The sequence below is a fragment of the Apodemus sylvaticus genome, chromosome 12, assembly GCF_947179515.1.
Source record: "Apodemus sylvaticus chromosome 12, mApoSyl1.1, whole genome shotgun sequence".
Lineage (NCBI taxonomy): Eukaryota > Metazoa > Chordata > Mammalia > Rodentia > Muridae > Apodemus > Apodemus sylvaticus.
In genome coordinates, this window is record NC_067483.1 from 69,408,326 (window position 1) to 69,434,874 (window position 26,549).

The 26,549-nt window shown below is 42.7% G+C and overlaps 1 protein-coding gene across 4 annotated transcripts in view; it reads right to left on the reverse strand.

Moving 5' to 3' along the window:
* Positions 1-256: 256 nt before the first annotated feature.
* Positions 257-26,549, reverse strand: part of Dnm3 (dynamin 3) — a 485,510-nt gene continuing 459,217 nt past the window's right edge. For 2 of the 4 annotated variants that reach the window (XM_052200635.1, XM_052200634.1), the window contains 3 exons: positions 19,506-19,732; positions 18,697-18,933; positions 13,831-14,140 (listed from right to left, as the gene is read on the reverse strand). In XM_052200635.1, the coding sequence (XP_052056595.1) occupies positions 14,104-14,140; positions 18,697-18,933; positions 19,506-19,732 (501 nt within the window). In that variant the 3' untranslated portion in view covers positions 13,831-14,103. Of the gene's footprint in view, positions 789-13,830; positions 14,141-18,696; positions 18,934-19,505; positions 19,733-26,549 lie in introns of those variants that run through there. The other 2 variants (XM_052200636.1, XM_052200637.1) reach the window with 2 other exon arrangements.

Below are 26,549 nucleotides of genomic sequence, written 5' to 3' on the forward strand. Positions count from 1 at the left end.
TGAAAGTAGCCAAACCTATCAACTGATTACTGAAAAAAAAACCCTCCAGCTTTGCCTTGATGTTGCTTGTGCTTCTAGCTTGAAGCAAACCAGGCAGGCAGCAGGAGAAGCTCCCCAGGGCAAACCCTGGAGACTTTCCCTTTGCAAACTGCCTCATGCTCCTGAAAAGCTTCCTCTTAAGCAATCCTCATTTAAGAACTTTGCTTTTTTTTTTTTTTTAAGCAGTCCTATGACATAAGGAGGAAAAGAAGTCTAAAGCGACTTCGGACTTAGTGGTGGCATTAATACCAGACAACAGAGTTTCTGCCACCCTAAGCAGAAGGTGGGGAACGTCGGTGTGGTCCCAAACTCACACTCTTGTATCTGTTAAGAATTGTCATAAGCTTCTCTGTAGACAGCTTAGAAAATCCTTCCAAAGCAACTTCCGATGATATATGTTGGATAGATAAATGGAACCAAAGTATAGGACTGCTATATAAAGCTACCTTGGTCAATACAACATATTAAGCCTCTCTACAGGTTAGCAGGTTTTTCAGTCAAACCCCAGAGGTCTGACATACCATGAGCAATGAAGGTGAGTGATGCACACGTTAGTAAGACTGGCTACTTGCCTATGGAGGTCCATACATGCGACTACTCATGGTTGACTGCAAAGGTTACCGAATGTGCTGCGTTTGCATAAATCATTAGTGGTTAATTGCCATGCCGGACACTTCGTTTAGTCTAACAGTGAGGATTCTAGTGGACGGATTATAGTGGGGCGAGTTGGTGATGGGGGTGGCCTCCGGCTAGAAAAAGAGAAAGAGACAGGTAAAGGAACAGGTGTAGTAACAGTAGTTGTTTTCTTCAGGACACTGACATAGAGCCATCATGCGCATGCACATGCAATTCCGGCTGATAAGAGTGGTCACACTCTGCAGTGATTTAAGACTCTCCTCTTTGAGTCATTCAGGTAACTCAGTTTTCGGTGGACATTGTGTATTTTTTCATTATGCAAATCTTTATGAAAACCAGAGTTTTTTTTTCTTCAATACTAGCACAAATATGGAACAACTTAGAGGCCACTGTGAAGCATACTGCACGGATCTGTGGCAGTTTATCACAATGGTTATAGAGAATGAACTGTACCTAGGAATACCTACTCCAGGAACTAATAAGTCTCAACATTGGTTTTTAGTCTTTCCCTGTCTCTGCCAGGGTGCTATCAACTTCCTCTCATTACCTTTAGCAGTAGCTTTCCCCAATCATTCTTCCTTTTGCTTCTAATGCAGACCATGAAAAACCAGAAGTCAAGGCTTTTAGAGTTTTTTTTTCTGCAATGGTTATGAACAAGGGTCGATGGGTGTGATTTCCTGGTGAGTTGAATGAAGGAGAACTCCTGTATGGAGTCGTACAGGGTTCACTAAGATTCGTAGCGGTGTGGGCCACTAGGTGGTTGGACACAGTGTTTCTGAAAGCCATCCACGTGAGTGAATGTTCTTGTATCTGAGAAGCTCAACATTAACAAGTCCCGTTATTTAATCCCTTAAAATACATTTATGTCACAAATATGCTAATGAGCTTTCTCTGTGTGGACTCTATACACATACAGCTGCCTTGGGAACGGCTTTTCTTAACTCTAGTTAACACATAAGCTAAATGGAAATATTTTTTGACCGGTATTTCCAGCTGAAAATTTCAGAACCTTTGTAGAACTGTAGTCCTCTTTCTGACATGGAAGCACTGAGTTGGTCAGTTTGGAAACCCATTTTTCTGGGATGATGCTGAACTGTTGGAAAGGTGAACAAAACAGTGATGGGGTGTCTCAAAACCATACCTGTTTCCTGGTGCTTAGAGTTGATACTGTCACTGTGAAGGTCTAGGCTTGTTTCTCAGTCAATTAACCCAAACAAAAATGACAAGTTACATGATAAAATTCAAAGCCAAGAGAAAAATCAGAGCAGAAGAGCTATTGCTGATTTAATGGTAAGACTGACTACTGACTCCTTTAACATGAAGTCACAGAGAGTCCTTTTTGCCTCCTCTACCCAAAAAGTGGTGAAGAAACAATGGTAGGTTCTAATTTAATGTCTTATACTAGTTTTACTATTTAGAAGTGACTGGATTTTAAAAGGATGGATAGAGATACTTATTGGCAAAAGAACAAACATAGTCATTGCTAGTTGTTCAATGAACAAGTCTTTTTGCAGAAAGACTTCTGTAACCACTAGAACTGTTAGGCAATTCTCCACTGGGAAAAAGTAATTTTCTTCTTATGACTCTACAAAGATGATTTATCTTTTGTGAATATATTCTTCCATGTCTGAGATGACTGCCCATATTCCTTTAGCTTACATCCCAACTCTTGAACCTGCACCAAGTTCTCATTTGATAGAGAGGTCAGAGGTCATGCTGTGTCATTCAGTGCTTAGCGTGGTGTTACATGAAGTACTGTTCTCAAGGACTGTTTATCTTTCTAGACATTTCTCAGTGAAGGGAGCCTTCTCTGACTTCCTGATAGAGTTGCCTCAATGACCATGTGGTCGGTCATCACACTTTAGGCTCATATTCTCGTCTTTACTGATAAGAAATGGGTGGTTTTACTCATCTCCGTATTCCTGCAGTGCCTGGCCCCCTGCTTATCCTCCAGTGAGGGAGTGTTTGACAACCGCGTTAACTGAAAAATAATCCCGGGAGTGGGAAATACCTGTTATAGCCATTGATTTTATCATATAAAGGGCGTTTGTTAATCATAACTGTGGCACACATTTTTTTTCAAATTGTCGTTTAGATTTTATTATTTTAAATTGTGTATGAGGAGGTACATACACTCACACAACTGTACCTGTGTGTATATATATACATGAACATAGGTTCCAGAAGAGGCCAGAAGAGGGTGTTGGGTTTCTTAGAGCTGAAGTTACATCAGTTGTGAGCCACCTGATGTGGATGTTAAGAACAGAACTTGCATCCTATGGAGTAGTGATATGTACTCTCATTCACCGTGTTCTCTCTCCCAGTCCCCTCCCCCATATTTCATTGGTATGTGTATATATACATATGAGTATGGGATTGGGACTTGAAGATTCTTCCTTTGATTTATTATTCAGTTTAGTGTTTGAATGGTACTAAACAATAATATCCTGTTTCTGGGGAGTTGAACAAATGCAAAACCTATGGAGATGTATTTTGTGCATTTAAACAGTCATGAGGCGGGGGTTGAGAGCCAGAATTTGAACTTGAAGGAGGGGAACTCTACCAGGGCATGATAATACGCTGGGTTAGAGGATGAGTGGATGTTCAGGCTGTGAGCTGAGGGAGACTTAGGATACAGAAGGGCAAGGCAGACTGGAAGTTGTCCTTTGCAAACATGAGAGGTTACACAAAGACTTTTAGCCCAGAGAGAAAGGAGTGCACCTGGGCTCTCCTCACCCTTTAATTCTTGTCTTAAATGTCGCTTCCCAACACTTTGTTGTCTGAACTCCCCATAGATTCCAAATTCCTGAAGAATAGAGAATGCGCACGTTGCTTTGTGACACATGCATTCAGCATTTAGTCCATTTAGCTGCAGGAGCCTTGGGTGGATACTTGCTGAAGAATGGACAGGTGAGTGAACGATGGATGGAAAAGTGCCTAAGCAAGATTGAGGCTGGAGGCTGGCTGGAGCGGAGTCAGGGCGTGCGAGCGAGCGCGTGAGCCACCAGGCCAGGCATAGAACACTTTGGAGTTAGAGAGTTAGAAGTCTATGTCTGAGACTGCATGTTCATGTAGAGAGAGAGGGTCCTGGAGTAGAAGTTAAAAAAGACATCAAGTAAAGGTTTGATTGCTAGGTGATGCACGGGGTCCCCCCACCATGGCCCTACATTTTAAGTATGAAATCATGGAGTGAAGTTCTAGAATTCATCACCTGGGGATACACCCCGACAAGCTTGAATAAAATGTGACAGTGTGGTTCCAGCAGGGCAAAGATGATTTCAAGTACTACACAACAAAGCTTGCCAGCGGCAGGGGAATGTGGATGTAGGCCAACCAGAAAGGACTAGAAGTGCAGAGGAATTAAATACGCACAGGAGGGAAATCTCAGTGGTGGGAATGGAGAATGTGACGGACACTGAATACTTTGATGGAAGAGTAGATTCTCATAGATCTCTTCAACCTTAGAGCAGGGTGGTGGGCGAGTGCTGAACAGGAGTCGGCGGAGGCAGAGAAGAGGACTATGGAGACGTTTTTCCTAGCTGTCAGGCCTGCTGTACGCTTTGTCTACCATACCTCAGGATTTAGCATGCTCTTGGTTCACGGAAATTTTTCCCCCCAAAATGAATAAGATAGTTAAACCTCTTCACTTTTGTTGGGCTCCTTAAGGATGTCCCTAAGGCTGCACACAGAAAACACTGTTGCGTAGCCCGTGTGGTGAATCAATGACAAAGGGAAAGATGGAAGGATAGGACACCATTGTGTTCTCTCAGAATGACTAAGGCTTCTTTGGAATATGTTCACTTTCAGATTAAAGGAATCCATATATGAGGAATATTTGCAATTAAAAAAATCCCAAAGAGCTTTGACATACTCACTCTTTTGGAAGAGGTGAACATTATTTTATTTCTAAAACAATAAGAAAATTAAACCATGTTGTAAAACAGTACTTGGAAAAAAAAGCAACTCAAGACAGATCCTAAGTTGTTGAGGGCGTTTTGTTGTTGTTGTTGTTGTTGTTGTTTTAATAACCCAAGCAAAGATGTTTGCCAACTTCAACATTAAGAAGGTATTTAAGGCTTTCTGCTCACATTTATTTCATTGGTCCGGTTCCTAACCATTCCTATTGCCAAAGACATTCACCTCACAAGACAGTTTGTTTGGGGGCAAACTTATTTGTTTTGTACCAAATTTTCCTCAGTTGCTTTGTTAAGCGATGGGCTTCATTAAGTAATCCATTACATTGAAATGAAGCATCTTGTATCGTTTAAACATTTATTGAAACACTGTGTTGTGTGTGGGCGGTTTATGGTTATGATAGAAGAGCCGTGTTTCTGCTTTCAAATCAAAGGGAAAGATGTAAGACTTGAAGCTGTGGCTGCAGGGATGGCCCATTTACAGGATTTTGGACAATGAGAGTTTTTGTAATAAAGTCCCATGCTCCTGCGGGGTGGGTGGCATTTTTTTTGGGCAGAAGCTGGCTTCACTGATAAGGCTGAGAAGCCGACATTTGTTTCCTCTTCTCACACAATTGTCTTTTAAGAAGAGAAGTCTAATTCCATCTGTCCGTCTTTTCTGCTATCTGGCCTTGAGCGTTCATGATGTGAGGTCAGTCGTAATAAGTTTGGGGAGGCTCCACCAGGACAAACTGCATTGTTTATCAGCTTAGGGGTGGGGGTGTATGTGCGTGCGTGCATGCGTGGGCGGGTGGGTGGGTGGGTGGGTGGGTCGGTGGGTGTTAGAGTCTTCCTCAATCACTTTCACTCTATTTTTGAGACAGGGAGCTTCTTGAGTTAGCTAGACTGACTGGTCAGTAAGCTCCAGAGACCCTCCTGTCTCCTCTTTCCCAACACTGGTATTATAGACTCACACTACCCACCATACTTGGTTTTTCTCTCTCTTTTTTTTAAGCGTGGACAATGGCTACCCAATGGGTATCCAGAAGTAGGTTCCCATCCTTGCTTTGGTAAGCACTTTACTGAGTCGTCCCCGCAGCCCCCATCCGAACACTCGTCTTAACTCTCCCTGGAGCAAGCCCTTCTCTTACACTTTTTCTTCTAGAACTGCATGGCCCTTGCTGGGGACAGTGTGAAGATTTGGCGGTTATGAGTGTGAGTGAGTGTGTGCCTGAATCTAACAGGCAGGAGCGCATCTCTGAGGGAACGGGAAAGCAACGAGAAGCCAGCAGCTCACTGCCTCTGCTGAGTGTTTACTCTAGACAGCAGTCTGGGATCCAGTGTTTGAGATGTAGGTAATCCACTTATATTTTGATTCTTATTTTGCTAATTTTTAAGATAGGTATATATTTAGATGAACTTGGGCTCAACTCAGAAAAATGTTGTGATGCTCACGATTTTGTCTAAATGGAAGATATTTTATAATTTATTATAAACAATAATAAAGATACTTGCTCCCTGGCATAGTTTTTTTTTGCCCTTTGTAGCTTAAAGAATGTCATCAAGCCATTGTTGTCCAAGAATAGTTTGTGGTAGGTGTACGGATGTCTAAAAGATTGGAGTCTACCTGAAGGTATTTATACTAAAGACAGTATAACTCACTAAATAGAAGAAGTGACATATAGTTTCCCCATAAGAATAAACCCTTGATTTTATAATATTAATATATATATAAATATATAAATATATACATATATATATATATATACACACACACACACACATACACTCACACACATATATATGTATGGAAAACATGAATCAATTTGTGGGGCTTGAAATGAGAACATGAGGAAAATTGTTCACAATCTTTATTTGATGACGTAAGCATGTACTAACTTGAATACTTTAGTCTCTGGGGTAAATAGAAATAAAATGTACTGTGCTAAGATTCATTTAGATTGCTCTGTAGATCTGATCTTGGTTTGATGCTAATACCCCAACAACAACAACAACAACAAACTCTACCAAGCTTTTCAAAGATATGTTTCGCTAACTCTGTCTTAGTTGAGGATATCGGAAAGGGGTTTTCCTACAACACTGACTCGGATTCTTTCATTAGACTAGAAAAACAAGCCCTTATTTATACTGGTTTGTAAAATGCACTGCTTGGGGGGGGGGCAGTGTCCAAAGTGAGTTTTGATTTAGCGTTTCAGGCCAGCTCATTTGCATTTTTCTTTCTCTGTATGTGTTACAGGGCATGGCATTAACAGAGATATGGAAATAAAGATTGCCACTTTCTGGAAGGCTGTCTTGTTAGGACAGAGTCAGGTTAGCAGTGACAGCAGCAGGTACATGCTCACATAGAGCTCTGCTAGGACAGTGGCAGGGACACCTGGAGTCCTAGCCTAGAGTTGGTCTCTCTCTCTCTCTCTCTCTCTCTCTCTCTCTCTGTGTGTGTGTGTGTGTGTGTGATTCTAGGGCACAGGGGGAGTTCAGGTCTGGCATTCCAGGAACAGGAGTGAGTGCCTATGAAGAAAACAAGCTGGAATAAGTGATGCTGTTTAGAAAGTCAAGTGTCACCCAGCCTTTGTCACAAGTATCAAGTGACTTGTTTGAACCTGATAAAATGAGGAAACCACCTAGAGACTGTTTAGTTGTATGAAACTGTGGTGCTTACAAGACGAGATGTGATATTTCATTTTCTACAGTGGCCACTGTACTATCTCACTGACAATATGAGATGAGGAGAGGAAGGAAGGAAGGAGATGAAGAAGGTAGAGAGGAGTAGACTGAAGAACAGAGCCTGAGAAAATGGGGGCAGATACTGATTTTTCCAGAGATTTGCAGCAAATGACCATTGAGTTAAGTCAGGTGTCATGGCATTCCTTCTCGTGATTCCCTCCCTCTCTCCTATCCTCCTCTTTCTCCCTATTCCTTAGCATCCTCTCTTTCTCTTCCCCCACTTTCTCTTCATCTCCCCCTCCTCCCTCTGCACCCTCTCCCTACTTCCCCTAGAAATAGGTTTCCCTTTGGAACGTGGTACTATAGAGCCCACTCCCATTAAAAGGAGGGGACTAACATCTTTTTCTCAAATTCTCTGTCTCCCCTTTTCTTCCTGGCCCTCACCCTCTCCCACCTTAGGCTCCAGGAGAAGGAGGATCTGACCTTAACACCCAAAGGGAGGAAGTAAAGCTCTGAAGGAGGTGCCCAGAAGCAGCTGCCCCAGGTGGGGTCTCCACTTCCCGGAAAGGATGCAGTCCCCTGTCATTTGAAGTCACAGGAAAGAAAGGGCAGGGAAGGAAAAGACAGCAGTCCTCACCTCTCTGAGACAGTAGAACTTACTTCCACTTTAGGAAAGATGAGAGAGACCTTCTTGCCTTTCAGGCATAAATATAGGACGATGAGGGGGGTTTTCAGAGAGGGTAACTGTGAGCAGGCGAATTCTTTTTGAAAAATTGCTTTGCTGTTACAAAATAAACGTACAGAATCTGAAACTTTGAAAGGACTAGGCTGCAGCAACATTTCCTTTGTGCCAAATGACACCTGGTGAGTCAAAAGGCCAGTTTTAAATGCACCACACAGTATTTTTTTTGCCCTTTAAGTGGCAAAAATGGAGACAAAGAATTGCTGTGTACTGCGGGCTTACTCAACAGTGTTCTCAAAAACATCCAGCAGGGGGAGCTCTAATACGCCTTTGAAACTCGAAATTTAAAAACCAAAAAGAAAAGAAATTAAAGCAAACAGAAAAACAGAGAGGCAGTGTGCCTTTCGAGCTGCCATGCCAGTGAACAGATATGCGAGGAAGACCAGTTAAATGCTCAGAGGCCAAGCGACAGCACTTGGGGGAGGAGGGACACGTGCAAAGTGGCCCACAGTGTGTCCTTTGCAAGAGTCTGTAGCTGTGAAGCAGTTAACCAGGGCTGGGGCTCTCACAAAAGAGGGAGCGAAGCTGACTTCTGGGCAAGCCTCGAAGTTATTCTTTCCCTCTGAAAGGATCTTATTGTTCCTAGAGCAGCCTTGAACACTGGCTCAGAAACCACAATTTAAAACAGAATTTTCATTGTTGGTTGAAGGAGCTACCGAAATGCCAAATGGCTAAGTCCCTTACTCGGTGGCTTGTTGGGTGGTTTTCTTCTCCTTCAAGTCAGAAAAAATGCTGTGTTTGTAAAAATTGGTGCTAAAAGGGCAAGAAATCATAGGTCCCCTGGGCTATGTAAAGAAGGAATTAGAGCTTTCAAACACAGACACGCACACAGACACAGACACACAGACACACACACAGACACATAGACACAGACACACACATAGACACACACACACACACACACACACACACAAAGAATTTGTTCAAGAAAACAGTGAGGAGTTTACAGACTAAGAGTTACCCTCTGTTCTGAGCAGTTTGGAGGTACAAGGGGTGGGTGGACATTCAACATGATCAGAACAACTTCACCTAGAGGAAAGCGGCCAACGACCCCTTCCATTCTATTGCCAATATGAAGGCAACGTTTTTGTTTTATACCTTGATGGTATGCCCACATCTAAAAGGTTAAAAGTTTTATACAAGCTCCTGCAGAAACTTTAACTAGACCGGTTCAGACCGAGAGTCACTAAATAAAGCCAGTCTAGACAGAAAATGTATGGAAACCATATGTCCTTCAGGCATCCGTCTTACAAAGACCACCGTTGCCCTGGAGAAATCTCTCACAAAATATGCTCTTAGAAAAAAAAAAAAAACAAAAAACCCCGTGCTGCATAGCCACAGGGAGAAGAGGGCTTAAGAGGACGGCTGGACTCGGAGAAAATAGAGCCAAAAGTGTTCATAAATGCGAGGTGCTCGTTTCCCTGCACATCTGTGCGCAAACGGTTTTGAAAGGATGGGCCAAGGTAGATATCATTTATATTTCCATTGTTCTTCCAGGCTTCCACAGAATGTTAGACAGAGGGATCTCAAAGCCGCTCTGTTCTCACCCGCAGAGAGCTGTTTTGAGTAAAGCTGTACGTGGATGTGGCCAAAGAACCAGAACATTCTCTTCTGATTATTACCTCATCCTGCTGGCCTGCCAAACAGCGAGAAGGCAGGTGTCCACCATAAGTAACTAGCAGGAGACTGCTCTATAGAATGGTGTGTGTGTGGTGGGGGCAGAGAGACAAAGGAAGTAGGGACAGGGATGAATGAAGGACTGAGGCTCGAAGGAACAGCAAAGAGGGAGGGTCCTAAGGCCCGTTTTTTTTTTTCTTTTCTTCTTCCAATTTAACATTGCCTTCTGACCAAGAGACACCAATTCTATCTTCCCTACTCGCACAATTACACTTGAGTGAAACCAGCAAAAGCTGACATGATCGTGATTTTTTTTTAAGAAAGATCAAGAAGCATCATCAATATGCTTATTCAAAGACAATCATAGTTTAAAGGTTAAAAATTCTTATAATGGCTTTCAAGTATAAAATATTAAGATGTGGGTAGAGCCATTTAGAGTATTGGAAATATTAAGGCACCTTATAGTGCAGGGAATTGCGCTAACCACTGTGCTTCCATGGAGTATTATTTCAACACCTACTCCCTACGGGTTCCTGAAGATCATTTGGCCAGGCTAATTGAGGTCTCCTGGTATAGTTATGGGGATTTTTCTTGAGTGTTCCTACTTACTGGTATTCTAAAGCTTTAAGTTGGTTGTCCTGCTAATGGTTTGCAGAGCTTGGGGTTTTGTTTTGGTGTCAGGCCTAGATATGTGGAGGGAAAGTCCTGCCATGGTTTGTCTAGTTAACACATCCACTAATGCCTCCTTCATGTTTCACCCCAAAGCCAATAATTAAGATATTGTAGAACTTGTCTGACACGAAGGTTTATTATTTTAGTTATTAAAACAGTTTCCAACACTATGGGGAATGTTTTTTAAAAACCAGCGGATGTTTGGCTTAGACCTTTTTACAGCCTTTCCTTGTGAATGCAACCATAGTGGCAGAGTATGCATGCCTTGGGGTGCTGGGCCTTGGGCATGATACTTAAAAGAAAGGTTTACCTGAAGGAAAATTTTCATTCAGTCCTAAAATTATCTTCAAGATCACACTATGAACTTAAAAGAATACACGTGGTCCAGAATTCATCTTACGTAAGTATTCATTGTCAAGCAAGCAACCTGAAGGATTATAAAATGCCTTACATGTTTTTCCCCCACTGGGCAATATAGCATATACCTATAATCTGAACAGTTGGGAGTCAGGGACAGGAAGACTAGGAATTCAAGGCTGGAGGTGGCTATAAAGTAAGTTCATGGACACAGTAGACTATGGGAGACTTGGACTCAAAAACTAAGAACAAAACAAAATAGCCAAATAAATCAAGAGAAGGGCCTGCAAATTAATGTTATACTGAAGTATGCAGATGAAGGGGACATCTAGAAGATGTTGCTTCAGAGTATCTAAAACCAAATTCAAATGTTTACATGGTAGAGGCAAAGGGATATTAGATTGTAGACTAAGACCATTTTCCCTATTATACTGAAAGCCAACTGAGGCTTTCACACTGTGCATCTTTTTTGAAGGGAGAGTGGTGGGAATGAATTAGGATCTTACTATGTGCCTCATGATGGCCTGAGATCACTTTGTAGCCAAGGCTGGCCTTAAATTCGTGATCCTTCTGCCTCAGCCTTCCAAGTTTGCAGGGCTCTAGGTAGAGATCGTCATGTCCACCTTTATTTTAGCTTGTCTCCGTTTTTAAATCTTCCCTTGAAGCTTTGGATGTGTTTGTGGTAGAGTAGCTAGGTTGGCTCAGTCTTTATTTTCTTCTCTCAGTTTCTATATCAGCCTTTCCACCAAAGAGACAGGAAAGGATGCTGCTTATTGGCGACACTCATGTTGACCTGTGCATTTATGGGGTTTCCATAGAGCAGTGAGGAGAGTAATTATACCTTGCCTCATTTTCTGGTGCTTAGGTCACTCCCTGTGTGGGCAATTTCCTCTCTCTGAGCAGTTGAAATCAAGAGGCTCAACATTACCCACTGATGCCGAGATGTGGAGAATTTGGCTAATTGCCATTTTGATTATGCCCTCCCCAAACCCCCTTCCACCCATTCACGTGATTCATGTGAACTGATTATTCTGACTGAAAAACAAAGAGTGGATATTTCTTGGTGCTTGTTGGGCATGCTTAAAAATAAGAAATTAGAGTGTTTGGTATTTGTGGTTTTGCCTATCATGTGGCTCCGAAGCCCGAGGAGCAGCCAGATGCAAAGAATGAGCAAGCCAGGGTCTGGAGAGAGCTCCTGGATACCTCATGACTTTCGACATTGTCCTGTGTTGGAGTTCTATTTTGGGCTAGAGTGGCCATGTGATCTAAACATGTAAATGCTCAAGTAATGTGGCATCTATAAACATGTAGTGTCTGTCGCTCAGGCCCAGAGCCTCCCCAGAAACCCCCACCCTGGCCCTGACAATTCTAGCCTGACCAGAAGTGTAATATCCTTTTGGCAACAGCATTGGTGAGCCAGATGGAGCCCATTCGGCGACCAAAGGGTGTAAATATGTGTTTAGATTCAGAGGTTTCCCCCAGACAATGCTTCCAATATGTTGGCATGGGTAAGCTAAGGAATGTCAACGCCGGGCACTTAAACATTCTATGTTTAAGCAGCGATAGTCGCATGAAGAGCAGGCAGAGCCTCCATGCGCTCGGCCGACTCCTTCCCTCCTCCTCCTGCTGCCGCAGCAGCTAGGTGTCCCAGGCACTTACAGAGTAAGATGCCGCACTGACAATTTTGTTTTAAACTTCCTGTCTGTCTTGTAAGGTTTTTGCTAAGTCTCACTTTAATCTCACATAGTAACTGGTGAGTTGAAGGAAGGGAAAGGGGGAAATTAAAAGCCCCCAGCAGCCTATTCTTAAAAGAGTTCGCTGCTTAGAAAAAAGTTAGACATGAAAGAGGTGCAATTCATACACCGTGAGTCTCTGAGGCCTTTGAAAAATATACCGTCTAACCCGGATTACCTGGGCGTGAAGGTTTCTTGAAAATCTGCTCTTTCCTTTCAGCGAGGGGAATGAAAGAAACTCGAGCCCCAGCTAGCTTATGTGCTTCCATAAGTCTGGATGTCTGTTTACACATGGTAGAGTATTTTCCCCCTTTCTCCGAGCTGACACCAGCTTGTATATAGGAACCCGCGGTGGATTACAGCTGGTGACAGTTTGCTGCTGACTGGCCATAGGAAAAATAATCAACATCAACTATGCACTTTTCCCTGGCCAGAGCCTCTGCCTTGGCTGTCCGCCTCTATCCATCAGGTGAACCCCAGGGCAGAACCGGGCACCCTGAAATGCAAGGGCTTGTCCTGCAGTGACAGAGTTTAGCGACCAAGGAGTTCCAAAAGGAACAATGTCAGAGCTACTCATTCTTGACAGGAGACAAAGAAGCAGTTGTGTTTGCTTAACTGAAGAGCTGTCACCCGCTGCTTGGCTAACGGTAGGAGGAGCTGTCTCCTGTCTGCATTCATGCTATTTGCGTTTTTCATGACGGGAATCTTTCCTCATTTCCCTTTTCGCTTTTACTTTCCTGCAACATAGGATATGTGGGAAGGATCCAGACACAACGAGAGGAGAAAGGCAAAGGCGAATCTACCTACACACTGCCACAGAGTTCACAGATTCTGACTGAGGGACACTGGTGCTGTATGAGGACCTCGCGAAACAGACCGCCAGGCATCTGGACTGTGGCTGAATGGAAATATCTGTGTAAAATCGACTCTACTTAGTTAGACTCAAGGAGGAAACCACCAAAATAATTTGACTTTCACTTAAACCATATTGAAAACAGGACCTGAAGAGTGAAAGAAAACCTTTGACAGTCACCATTGCTTCCTTTCAGCGGAATAGTACATTGTCATAAGAATTGAAACAGTATATCGGAATAAGAACCGTCATGTAAATAGAATGTGCTTCCAGAGGTATATTTAATAGAGGGCCTTAAATTAAAGTGGACACTTCTTTTTAGAGAACAGTGGTTGAAATTTCAGTTTTATGACAACTCATGTTGAACCTGCAGCAAATTATTAATTACATTTGGAGGTTTCAGCACCAATTTACTTTTAATAATATGGTGGCCTCATGAGAGGCTTTGGATGTAAGAATCTGTAAGAACAATGTAAAGTTGTTCTGTTCCCAGCAATTACATTTTTGAGCTATAATATAGTTTCTTTTCCGTTTTTTTTTTTTTTTTTTTTTACTTTTAAATCTAGCTGTTAAAAAATAAAAACAGTTCCCTGACACTCCAGAATGTCTGAGTACGATTTTATTTTTTTATTTATTTATTTTTTCTGTAAGGAAGGCTAGTCAGGAGAACAGAAAGCTCGCCCGCAGCTGACATCACAAATCACAAGGTGATTTCACCCTTTGTCCAAATGACACTTGGCTGCTAAAAACATGACAGTTTTAGAGGGCTGTCGAGGAGAGGGTAAGTCGGGATGTTTCCATGTGTGACCGCAGGGGAATGACACCCAGGCTAGTCACACGGTTGCTTAGTTTCCGTGTACTCTGAGCCCCACGACTTCAAGGCTCGACAGCTTCCTCCTTCATGGCACCAAACCTTGATGTGAGGGACGCAAAGATAAAAGAATGATGGGTTGGTGGTTTGCCCTGGCTTGGCATTTAGGGAACTGGCTTACAAAGTAGAACAAAAACCTCAAGTCAAACAAGGAGACTTTATACCCCAAATAGAAAGGTTGCTGTATTAACTAACTTAACAACGAATAAAATGTGTGAAAGAGTTGGAGTTATGGTTAGGCAATGCAAGGCCATTGAGTTCAGAGACCAAACATTTAAAACAAATGAGGAAAACCAATTGGCCTTAACTTTTGTAACGTGGGGCTTCAGTTGTTTTGGAAAGGGGTGTGTACATCTTTCTGCATAGCTGTGTGCTTTGGTAAGTCAAAGAGACCATGGAAGACACCATGGGCGAAGTCTTGGTGCTGCCCTGGGCCTGTGCACAAACCAGGGGGCGGGGAGGGAGGATTTGTCTTCCTTGCAGGGATCACAAGAACATAGCTTAAAGGACCAGTTCTTGATTTTGGTCAGCTGGGTTGAGCAAAAGCAAAAGCCAAATGGAGCGAACCAGGCTTGGCTGTTTTTTAAAAGAAACCATCAGAGATGGTGACTGAGGGTGGGTCGGAGAAAGCTCTTCTTTAGCTCAACGCTGTTTAAAGTGGAGTACTGAGTGGTGAGGTAGATGATGTCTGCTCTCCCTTGGCTAGAGACCCTTTCTCCCACCCTTATCCCTTTGACCATTGCAAAAGAGCTTTGTCCTAGGCAAGGGGTGGGCGGTGGAGGGCAGGGGATGCAGAGTAAGGACAAATAAGCGAAATAGTGCCAGAGTTAGCTAGTGCCAGGAAAAACACACTCGGATTCAGCTAATTTGTTCTGTTAATGTCAAAGGCTACACTTGCCAATTATCTAATTTCAAGAAGTGGTAACTGAAAATAGCTATGCTAACTCTGAAGTTGGTGTCTGATGAGGATTGGGAGCTGCAACTGGGAGAACCAGGCACTGTCTGCTTGAGGACATCCTAAACAGGGCCAAGGCTGTTCCAAACTTTCAGGTTTTTTTTTTTTTGGGTCAGAGAGCCCCTGAATGGGGGCAGGAGACACAGGAGAGTCTAAATACTCAAGCCATGGGGGAAATGTCCCAAAGATCACAGATCTGTGTACTCCCAGCTGGCTAATGGCAGGCGTGTTCTTGCTAGTGGATCTCTCGGGATGCTTCTTAGTTCCCGTGGAAGTAATTAAAACCCACATGCAGTTTACAGTGTTTCTTGCACTCAAACCAAAAGGCTCCGAGACACAGCAACCAGAGCAGCCGAGTGGCCGGGCAGAGCTGAGTCAAAAGTGACTCCATCCCTTTGTCCCACCTCTTTCTGTGTATTTGAAATGGAAAGATATGGTAAAGATTCTGGTTAAAAAGATGGGGAACTCAAGTTTCCTGGGCTATGCCAAGGGCTTTGAAGACCTTGGAATTGGGTGAAAAGAAAAGTGATTACTAGTTGCTAAATGGCTCAGAGTATTAGGAGGAAAACTGGCTAGGCACACACTAGGGAGGCTTAAAAAAACACCTGTGGCCTCTAGAGTTCTGCTATTGTCTTTGTGATGTAAAAGGCCAGCAGGGAACCAGAGGGATAGATCATCTTTGTGCTGGGTTGTCCCGGGAGTTTCTCTAGATTCAGGTTGAAAATGGAGGAAGGGCCCTTAACAAAGAAAAGAACTTTGGGGAGAAACAAATTTGATGTTTTCTCCTTGAAAGCCAAACACTGTTTCCTGGGAAATGCTGGCTAGGGCATCTTGATTGTTTAGTTTTTAATAAAGAAAATGGAAGCAAATCATGGAAGGGAATGAATATATAAACAAGTGGGACAAGGTGTTGTTTCAATAAGAGCTTTCTTCATTTTCTCCTCTCCTTTCTTTTTATTCTCTCTCTCTCTCTCTCTCTCTCTCTCTCTCTCTCTCTCTCTCTCTTTCTTTTCTGAAATCTTAAACCCCACTTCTGGCTTGCATTTGGTAGGATTCCTGCTCTGGCTTTTATTAAAAACAGACGTAGTGAGTTCAGAATCTTCCATCTAAAGCAAGGCTCTAATAGGCGTCAGGACCCTGACCGGCCTCCAGCTCTGCTCAGGTGACCCCCGCCACAGGGATTCCCTCCCAGCCTACTCTGCTTGAGCCCTCAAGATTGAGGGTTCAGCACAAAACAACCAGCTTTCTTTCTTTCAATCAAAACTCTTTCGTTTCTGTTTTAAATTCAGGGTGGTACACAGAGCCAGATCAAGTTAGGTCTGGTTTTTAACTCGAGAGCGTTCTAGAGATTTTGAATGGCTCGACTGTTGTCCTACAAATTCCCCAGACTTGGGCTCCTCAAACCTGGTGGCTTCCCCTTCCCTGCTCTGCAGTCCAGTTCACATGGGTTACTTACTGACTGACTCCCACCCTTCTGCCTGCGTGCGAGCTCAAACATACCAAAGCTAACTCCACCCTGCTTAGCAAATCAGTTTAACATCCGAAAGCTGATTTTTCTGAAGAGCGCTGGCAAGCTAGCTTCTTGGAGACCAACAGGAAAGGCAGGGAAGCGAGCAGGCAAGACTCGCGCACACTCATTCCTGAGCACCGCACAGCCACAGGTCCCCCTGGCTCCTCCTCAGAGCAAAACAGACAGAACACCAGCGTGCACGGCAGGCTCCCCTGGGCCTTCGCCTTCCCACTCTCATATCCCCCACCCGGCCAGCAGGGCCCCTGTTCCCTCACAGCCTCCATACCATCCTGGCACAGCAGCAGACACTTCCCCAGTCAATTTGAGGTTCTCTAAAACAATAAACTTGATCTTGCCTGGAGCAACATTCAATGTTGAAATGTACGTTTTTTTTTTTTTTTTTTTTTTTTTTTTTTTTTTTTTTTTTTTTTTTTTTGATGTGGAAAGGAAATTCTTATGAATCTTGCAGCACCACCGTGGTGGTTGCCCAGTTGAGTCTGGCTTTACTTTCCTAAGGGACAGCTGCCACGTCTGTATTCTCGATGATCACAACATGAGGGCGGGAGATAACTGACAGCTAGTGACTGGAGGCCAGGGATGCTGTTAATCAGTCCCAAGTGCACAGGAGAGCCAGCCATAGCAGGAATGTCAGATGCTGGGGTCCTTAATGCCAGCCCAGACTGTAGTGCCCCAACCTGGGCTCTAGCAGGGTGCTGGGGATTAGAGCCCCGTGGGCTGGCACTGGACAGGCTGTTAACCTCACTGTCTATCTGTAAAACGTAAATAGTAGCCTATTTTATTGGACTCATGAACCTTAAAAATATGTGTGTGAGGCTTTTAGGACAACATTTAAGATTGAGAGCAACATTATTAGAAATCTAGCTCAGTTTCGGCTAAATTGAATTTAGAAAGAGAAAACAACTGGACTGAGTATTTATGTGTTCTTTGAGTAGGGCTAAAATGATGGTAATAGTACTGCCTCATTTCAAGATCTGGATGACAATACTGCAAGTGATTTCCTTTGTTTCCCAGATGGGGAACTTATGTCACCCAGATCGTATGTTTTCGAAGTCAAGTTATTGCACATACTTCATCTTCCAGCCCGGGGGTTCTCCTTCCTCTGCCCAGTATCCCTAACACTTTGAAGATCAAAATACAAGTCCCACAGGTGCTCTGGAGGGTGAACGGCATGAGCTATGATGGATGTAGTCAGGTTTTGCCCAATGGGGCCCATGGATATCCTGATTCTGTGAATTAAAGTTTATCTTTACATATGGGATAATTTTCTTTATCTTTAAATTTTTCTGATTTTGTGTGTGGGGCAGGTGAAACTCCACAATATATTATTATATCCTTTAAAGAGGTCAAAAAATAAATAACTGTATGTTGACCACATGAAGGAAGGAAAGCATATAGCTTTACCGTAGTATGTTTTAAGTTGATGATAAGTTTATATTGTATGACAATTAGACCAGAAAATCTGCTTATAATTGTCAAAGTCAGTCAATGGAGCAGCAGTCTATCTGATATATAATCCTTATATCTACATTATAATCTCTGTAGGTTTTAAAACAGTTGCAGATTAGTTGGCTAGATGGTACTTAGTTTGCATCAAAGTTAGTGATACTGGGGTCATAGTGCACAGAGTGGATGGATAGAGTTCCTCGTGTCAGTGATTTTCTAGGTCCTTCAGGTAATGGAGAAGGCAAGACGCATGTACCCCTCATGACCTACACACAGCTTGCCACGACACAGTGGCAGCTCTTTCTTTACCAGCCTGTTGGGAGAGTCTGACCCCTGGCCTTGAAAGTGCCATTCACTCAGTCCCATTGGCTTTGGGCTCACAAATTAGACATTAAAATCTGTGCCAGGTGGTTAAGGAGAGGATCGTCACATAGGGTGTCTTAATGAGCCCAGGCACCACAATTTGTCCTGTGCCTGCTGTTTTCACTGCCAGTGTGGAAATTGCAAACATGGGTGGAAAGAGGTTTGCAATTTTTTTTATTTTTTGTTGTTGTTTTGTTTTGATTTTTTTTTTTTTTTTTTTTTTTTGTCAAATAAATGTTGTCTGTTACACTCTGAGAAGAGAACCAAGGAGGATCTGTGGGAACTTCTGCAGCGCTACTTGCTTACCTTGGGACACTGGGGGGTGCCCTGGTGGGCCTGGATGGAACTTGCGGAGGGGTTCCAAAGGAGTCACTGCTGTTGGGAAAAGGAGGTAATGGACCAGGGCGGAATGGGATTGGGGGAGCCCCAGAGTGGGGGCCTGGAGAGGGAATAGCAGGAGCTGGTCCACGGCCAGATGTGGGCCTTGGGAGGGGAGCACTCAGAGTCAGCCTTCTTTGGGTGGTGGGACTTGGCGGAGGGGACCTGAGAAAAAAGACAAAGTTTTAATTATACCACTCTTCCTTCTTGTACTAAATTAACCTTTAAAAAGCAGTTTTGTAACTTCCTGGTTGCTTTTAAAAAATTAATTAATTAAAAGAAACTAAAATTAAAAATTAATGACCTTTTTGGCTGTATAACTTAGATTCGTGTTATAAGATGATTAGAGGCATTAAAAAAGATAAATGCTGACATTTAAGTTTCCTTCCCTCAGCCCACCCTCTGGAGACAATAACAGTTGTTATTTCTTCTAAAACATAAGGTATGTGATTATTTTCTTATACATGCATGCATACATGCATGTATGTATGTGTGATGGCCTACATTCTCCCTTGTTTTAAACTTATCTTTCCATTTGGGACACTTGGCACTATTTTACTCTTTTAACCACTATCAAGTTTCATTCTAAGGGTGTATTAAGCTTGTTCATGAAAAGACTTGGTGCACTTTGACCCTCTTTCCCTTTGGGTCGGCACCATCTTGGGGAAAGCATCCTTAGGAACTGAGAGTGGGCAAGCCCAGTAGAGGTCAGGTGCTGTGGGGCCTTCCTCCCTAACCTTCTGGAGTGCTGGAGCCAGGAGTCATCTACTGGAGGTGGGGCTGGGGTGGACACAGTGGCCGTGTTGATGTCGCCAATGATCGCGAGGGCTTCTTTCAGGGCTTGGTACATTCGGAGCATCTCATCCCGGCGCTGAGCCTGCTCCGCGGACTCTTCCATCAGAGTGTTTTGGTCCTCAGAAGAGTAGAGTTGTGCTAGGAGTTCAGAGTTGATGAAGTCTTTAACCTTTAAGAAAAAAAAAAAAAACCAAGATGAGAGGGCAAAACACAGACCCCTGGAAATTGCTCGCACGGGTCCTCCCCAAGGAAAAGGAAGTACCACACTACTGTTTGGGTTTTGCCACCTTTCTGGTGCAGAGAACAGCTTTCTCTCTGCCTTCTGTCTCTCAAAGAAATGGTGGTAGAGAGAACCAAAGAATGGTCAGACTTTGCTACCGTCAGCATATGTCTCATCAGCTATGGGGATCCCTCATGACGTTCTTAGAGGCCACTTGGTTTATATAACAGGAAGTCCCCAGGAAGTAATTTTCCACAGTTGAAAACTGAATACAAGGTGGTGATGCAAAGGAAGCTTTGTAGTTCAATTTTTCTCTTCCTCTGCATTCCTAGCCCTTTAGCTAGATAGTTACCAAAATAATCAAAATTACCCATTCAAAGTTTTAAAGGTATGGTAAAGGCAGAATTAGTAAGTATAAGTGGATATAAGATATTGATCACAACTATATATGTATAAAACTATATAAGTTGATTTCGAGCAATGTAAAAGAGATTGAGTCTTAGTTGAACAAGTATCTCGTGGCAGGATGGGCATAGAGGATGCACAACACGGAATGATTGAGGACCAGTCTCCATGCTTTATCAGATCTAAGCATCAGCCAGCCACTTTATATAACTATGGAGAAGATACCAGTTAATTATATCCAGATATCATTAAGTGCAAGTACATGTTCATATTAAATGTGAGAAAGTGAATGTACAAATCAATGAAATATATATATATATATATATATCCCAATTTTATATTAACCAGATATCAAAAGTTATCTGATTGAATTCACCACATAGTGGTGAGATTAAAATTAAAACCCCACAATGCAGAAACAAATTTAGAGATCACACAGCTGTGACATCAACCTAAAATCTTTTAACCAGCACTAATTCGATTTGCTTAAAACATGTCATGCAATGTAAACAGCTAGAAAAGACAATTTATATTCCTTCGTCTTTTCTTCTCTTTGTCCTCTTATCTCGCTGGTAATCCAGGGCCTTTTGTACAAGTATACACGTCACCATTGAGCTATACCACCAACTTAACGCTGATAGTTTAGAAGCAGCTAGCAAGTATGATAATTAGTTTAAACCAAGGAAAATAAACCTGTTGGAAGTTTTCAGTTCCTCTGTAATTTGAGAAAGCTTATCTGGATTACTTAGATCTTGATAAAATACCAAAGCAAGAGTATTTGTTTAAACTTCAGAAGGATGACAGGATACCTGTCAGTTAAAATTCTTGGATTGTAGTTTAGGTTTTTGCTCAAATGAGAAGATTCTAAAACACAGTTTCATTTTGTAATGGATTTTTTTTTTTAAATTGAGAACACTGGAAGAGGTCAAAAGGGTAGGGCTGCAGGTAGGTTAGTGCCTTTATGAGGAGTCAGTTTGGTCTCATGGGCCAAGGGGACAAGATGGCTTCTATATTCATTACATATATACATACCCATGTAGCCCTTGGGTGTGTAGTTCACACGACGGGAAGGAAGGCATTCAGTTTATCTGGCACACAATCCTCAGACATGAGCATAAGACACTGTGAATATAACTTCCAGTCCTGGTCCAGGGCTGGGCTCACAGAGGGCTGGGTTGCATGCAGCTCTGTGTTGCTGTTCCAGACTTCCCTCTATGATTTCCAGGGCAGTTTGGGAATTTGTAGAGACAGACCAACCCTGAATGTATGTTGACAAGCCTTCGAGATGGTAGATAAAGACAGTTGTGGCCAAATCTCAGAACCTGAGTTTGATTCCCCAGGTTCCACATAAGGGATAGAGAGGGCTTCTGATTCCTTGCAAGTTGTTTTCTGGCAAGATCTCTGTAGCACTGTGGGTAAACACGCAAACCACAGCCCAAACTAGGAAGACAGATAACTGGTTGACCTCATTACTTGCCCAGAATGAGCAAGGGCTAAAGTCCAGTCTGGAGAACTGGTAGACCTTATTTCTTGACAGGAAGGAAGGGGAGACAGGGGAGAGGACCATTTTCTTTCTTTCTTTCTTTCTTTCTTTCTTTCTTTCTTTCTTTCTTTCTTTCTTTCTTTCTTTCATAAAAGTTTCAAGTATGTAAAAAATTCTATTTGTAAAAGCATCTGCGGAATCAGTCTTGTGGTGAAATCAACAATTTTCTGTACACATTTCTGTAAGCCAAGAGTAATTCAAACATGGGAGAGTTGTCATGCTTGCTGTATTCAGAGTATTGTCTGGTGGGTGTGCAAAGTAAATTTGATCAGCAAGTCTAGGGCAAAATATGAGAGCTCTGGTACTAATGAGAAGTGTTTTAAACTTTATCAAGTTGGCAATATGACACCATGAAAGGCTTTTAACAGCTGAACAAAACAGATCATTAGGAAAATCAATCTGGTTTTAATTGGGGGAAAAAAAAAGCAAGCTTAGTAGTAGACATGGACCCAATAGGAGGCCATTGTTTACTGTTATTCATGGAATGATGGGAGTTTCTTAATGCCATAGTAGAATGGAAAAGATGGGTCCATGTGAATAAACACTACAGAGGAAAAATCATCTTGTATCTTCATGAGAAGGATGAGAAAGAAAAGACCAGTCGAAGGAAGGTGTCTCTGGTGTTGCTATCTGGCTAAGTTGGAGAACTGAGAATCAAATGGCAAAAGAGAAAGTCAGATTTTTAGGGAAGGTAGGAAATGTGGCCTTAGGAATGTTTTATGGTCTTTGAGGAGCTATTCATTTCTAAACACACACACAGGTACCCCTGGGGGCAGAGACATCTGCACAGGCTTTCCATTGTTGAGCACTTGTGTTTATCTGTGTGTGCACTTGGATACGAGATGCATCTTAAAACTCGAAACCAGACGGTTTCCCTGACATCAATCATCAGTTGGGTGGAGCTCTTTTGAAGCGTTACATCTCGCTGGAGTATCAATCAGGAGCTACTAAATATGATTTAAAAAGAAAGAGCCAAGAATAGCTCTAAAGCGGGTCTGAATGAAGACTCAATGGTTCAACTATGGGATGAAATAATAGGTCCTGATATTACATGCTGAAACTTACCTGCTGTCCACCATGACTTCATTTGTCAATGTCCTGAAAGAATGTAAGGGTTAATAGGAGGAGGAAAGACATGTTGTATTATTTTTCCTGTAAATGGACTAAATTGGCATTAGGTAGGCAAGTAGCAGCAGAGGATTTTAGAGACATATTGCCTTCAGATTGTTACACCTTCAAAGTGTAGTTGTTAAGATACATAAAGACCCTGCATGGGTTAATATTTTATTTTTCGATGTAAGGAAAAGTTTAGGCTTTCTCCTGGCTAGCCTAGCCTAGTCTTTCAGTGCTACAACTGGATTTTGCAACAACTCCAGTTGATAGAGGTAGGGACATTTGGGGGAGTTTCCAGACACTTTAGGGGCTTACTGAGCCATTTGGGTGTTGGTGGCACAGATATTTAAATCGAGGATTCTGCACCCGCCCTCCCCCCAACCCCCCAGTGAATCTCCTCTTAGGTGAACAGAACAGAACAAATCAGTTATACTTGGATGGAGATTTGGAGCAATATTTATGCTTTTAATTATAACACCTTATAACCTATACATCTTTGTGTGGCTCACAAAAATTCTCACACACAAAATCCCATTCCAGCTCAAACTCTGCAGGCTAAATAAACAGGCATTACTCCACCATGTCCCACTGCTCAGTGTAAAGGAATGTGAGGTCATTAAAAATGTTCCACATGTTTTCCTCCTCCCAACTTTTAACCCTTTGCTAGTCCCCTGAAAGATGTTTGCCTCTTAAAACCTTTGGAATGAGCCCCGTTTTAACACCTTCATCAAGAGACGGTTTGGTTGCCTGGAATCTCTGTCTCTGAGGGGTAGTCCCCATGTGCAGTGGCGGTGTGTGGCTCATTCATGTGTACAGTGTTTTCACAGAATCATTTCATTTTGTTTATCTGGAGATGTGACAGTTCGGCCACTATCCTCCTTCCTCATGACCTTCCTTGGCCGATTTAGTTTTGTTGTTTTCCATCTGCAAAACACAACCTCCACCGAATCACAAAATACAACTTCCACGGGCCCACAGTGCTAAACAAAGGAGGCCAGGGAAATAAGTGTGCATGCTGTAACATCCAAAGCTCCTGATAAGCAAAATATAAGGAAGAGTGGGAGTGTTCCTTGGTTGGAGGTGAAGATGGGGGAGCTTCTTGTGAAGAGTTTTTTTGGGAGGCCAGATGCGGTATTTGGCCGACACAAACAGATCATGGTTTAAAGGTTAGAATAATGGTCTGGCAAGCAGGGCACACTTTCCTCTGAAACGTTGTAAGGAAAAAAAACCTTATTTCGTTCTCTTTAAGGTTGCAGGATATGTTTGAAGCTGTGGCACATGCTGCCATGTGCTACCAAAAAGAGGATGAGTTGGAGGGCCCACGGTGGACCCGGCAACACACTGCAAGTGGTCATCGCCTCTGGGCTTCACGGATTTTGTTTATTTGTTTTCATTTTTAAAGAATGTATAAGAATTTTTGCATTTCACTTTGTATTCTGTGAGTTTGTTTGAATGTGGGTCAGAATGTTTTAAGATTGAAGACATTGAGATACTGTTTCTCATGTTGAAATGAATGCTAATTAAATCTTTGAGTCCCATGAACTCTTTGGGGGAGATAACCCTGTGACTATACTGCATCGGGGAAGAAGCTCTTTCTGACTTAGAGTTCTTCTCAGTCTCAACCACATGCCCTTATGTGCTGCTGAATTTGAGATAGCATCAGACCCAGCATAAGCCCCATCTGTGGTACAGGTTTGACTCTGACACTCACAGCTGTGTCATCCTGGGCAAGTCACTTTTCAGTGCTCCAGTTCTCCATGTGTAAGGTATGGAAGAGAAAACAAGATAGATGTTCAGGGGGTGCAAACAAAAAGCCGCATCTCCTGTACATGGTATTTTAGAATAAAGCTGGATTCTTTCAGTCTGTGATGGGGTGAACGCAGAGGGCATGCCATGGGGCTGTTATGTATGCTGGTCCTAAAGTCCCACACAGGGCTTTGCTGCTTTGACTTGAACCTGTGGCCGCCTGTCATAAACTCACAGTTCCTTTGTGCTGCTGTTACCTCGTATGTTTAAGTAAGGAAACAGCTGCTGTGTTTCAATAGACAAAGGCTTACAGTATGTCTGAGGCCAGGCATTTATTGCCTGGCTTTAAACCTTCTTAAACAATTCCATATGGCGAGCTGAGTGGCAGAACACTTAATGTAAACTTTCAAAGGAAACTGCCCACCGATTCCCGAACTTTATGAAAAGCTGGCTGAAACATATTCCTTTTCAGGAGGCTGGACAGCCATTCCCGCTTCCAGGGTGAAAGGCCACAGGCTAAGAAGACAGAGAAGCCAGCCTCGGGATTTACTCATTCAGAAGGAATACCAGTTTACAGAATAGGTGGAATTCAAACTTTTTAGCTGTGACTCTGTTACTAATTCTCTCATTTTATCAATTCAAATGGAATTTAAAAAGATACCCAGCTTCCCTGTATAGTATAGGCTCACTGATTTATTAGGTCTGTTTCTTTGTATTTAACAGGATACATCTGGAACAGACAGAAAGGCTTAGGCATTGAGATGCCGTGAGAATGTGGGTACCTTGTTTTAAAAAGATTTCACTCTCTGTTTGAAAAATATATAATATACACATGAAATGTTTTTATATACAGGCAGATAGAAGTAAAATAATAATACTCAAGAAAAGTCATCACTGTAGTTATCTGAACTCATTTCTGGCAGATGCAAAAGCTACATTCCTAGCACAGACAGCCATCACTTCATAAGACAGCAGTGTGGTCGGCTTTCTCCACATTGCTGTTGGTCTCTGCTTTACCATCTGACCCTGGAGATCGGGTCTTAAGTGGAGTCTCCTTTCCCATGACTTGAATGTGAGGTCTTTCTCAAGATAACTGGCAGAGCTTCTCCTCCAAGAATAATATTCTGTTAGGTGGGTGTTTGGACATTTCATTAAAGCAAGCAGATTCCAGCATTGAGGAGCTAGGAAATTATAGTAACCCGTGTGTGTTGTCTGTTTTTGTTTAATTTTAGAGGTGAAAGTAGAATAGATTTTGTAGTAGGATTTTTTCCCCCTTCCTTTTAACTAATTTGTGTCAAGCGACTTCTCAGAGCCACAGACAGGAAGTATGATTTCCTGTGCTGATGATTTAATATAACACAGAGCAAAGCAGAGCTTGAACCAAAGGCAGGAGTAATGACTCTCGGTAAAACGGTGGAAAGATAAATGGTCCTTAATCAGGAAAATGTTTAAATAGGCAAGTGCCTGAGATACCACAGCAAAACAACCTGAATCCATTGACGCAAGGTTAAGAGGGTAATTCTGAAGACACACAGACTATTTGCTTGGTACTTCAGATTTTTCTAAATGGCTTGCAGCCACATCTGTCACATTCTGACGGGTCTGTGAGGTCCCTTCACGGTCCCGCTAAAGTTCCAGAAGTGACCAACTTGAATTCAGAGGGGTTACAGGCTTCAGGTCAGGTCAGACAGCTGACCAACCACAGTGACATTTATAGTTTCTACTTTCCCAGCTCATTGCTTACCTGCTGTGTAGACTTCAAAGCATCATGTTTGTCTTACTTGGATATACAAACATAAGCAGATACAAGTTTGGCCACACAAGCACTCAGGGCTTCTTGATGTCAAGGCACACACAACTCCAGAGGTTATAGACAAGCAGATTGTCATGAACTTTACAAAGAAATCTTGAAGCACAGAATGACGAGTAGCCATACGAATTACTTACATTTACCACAGT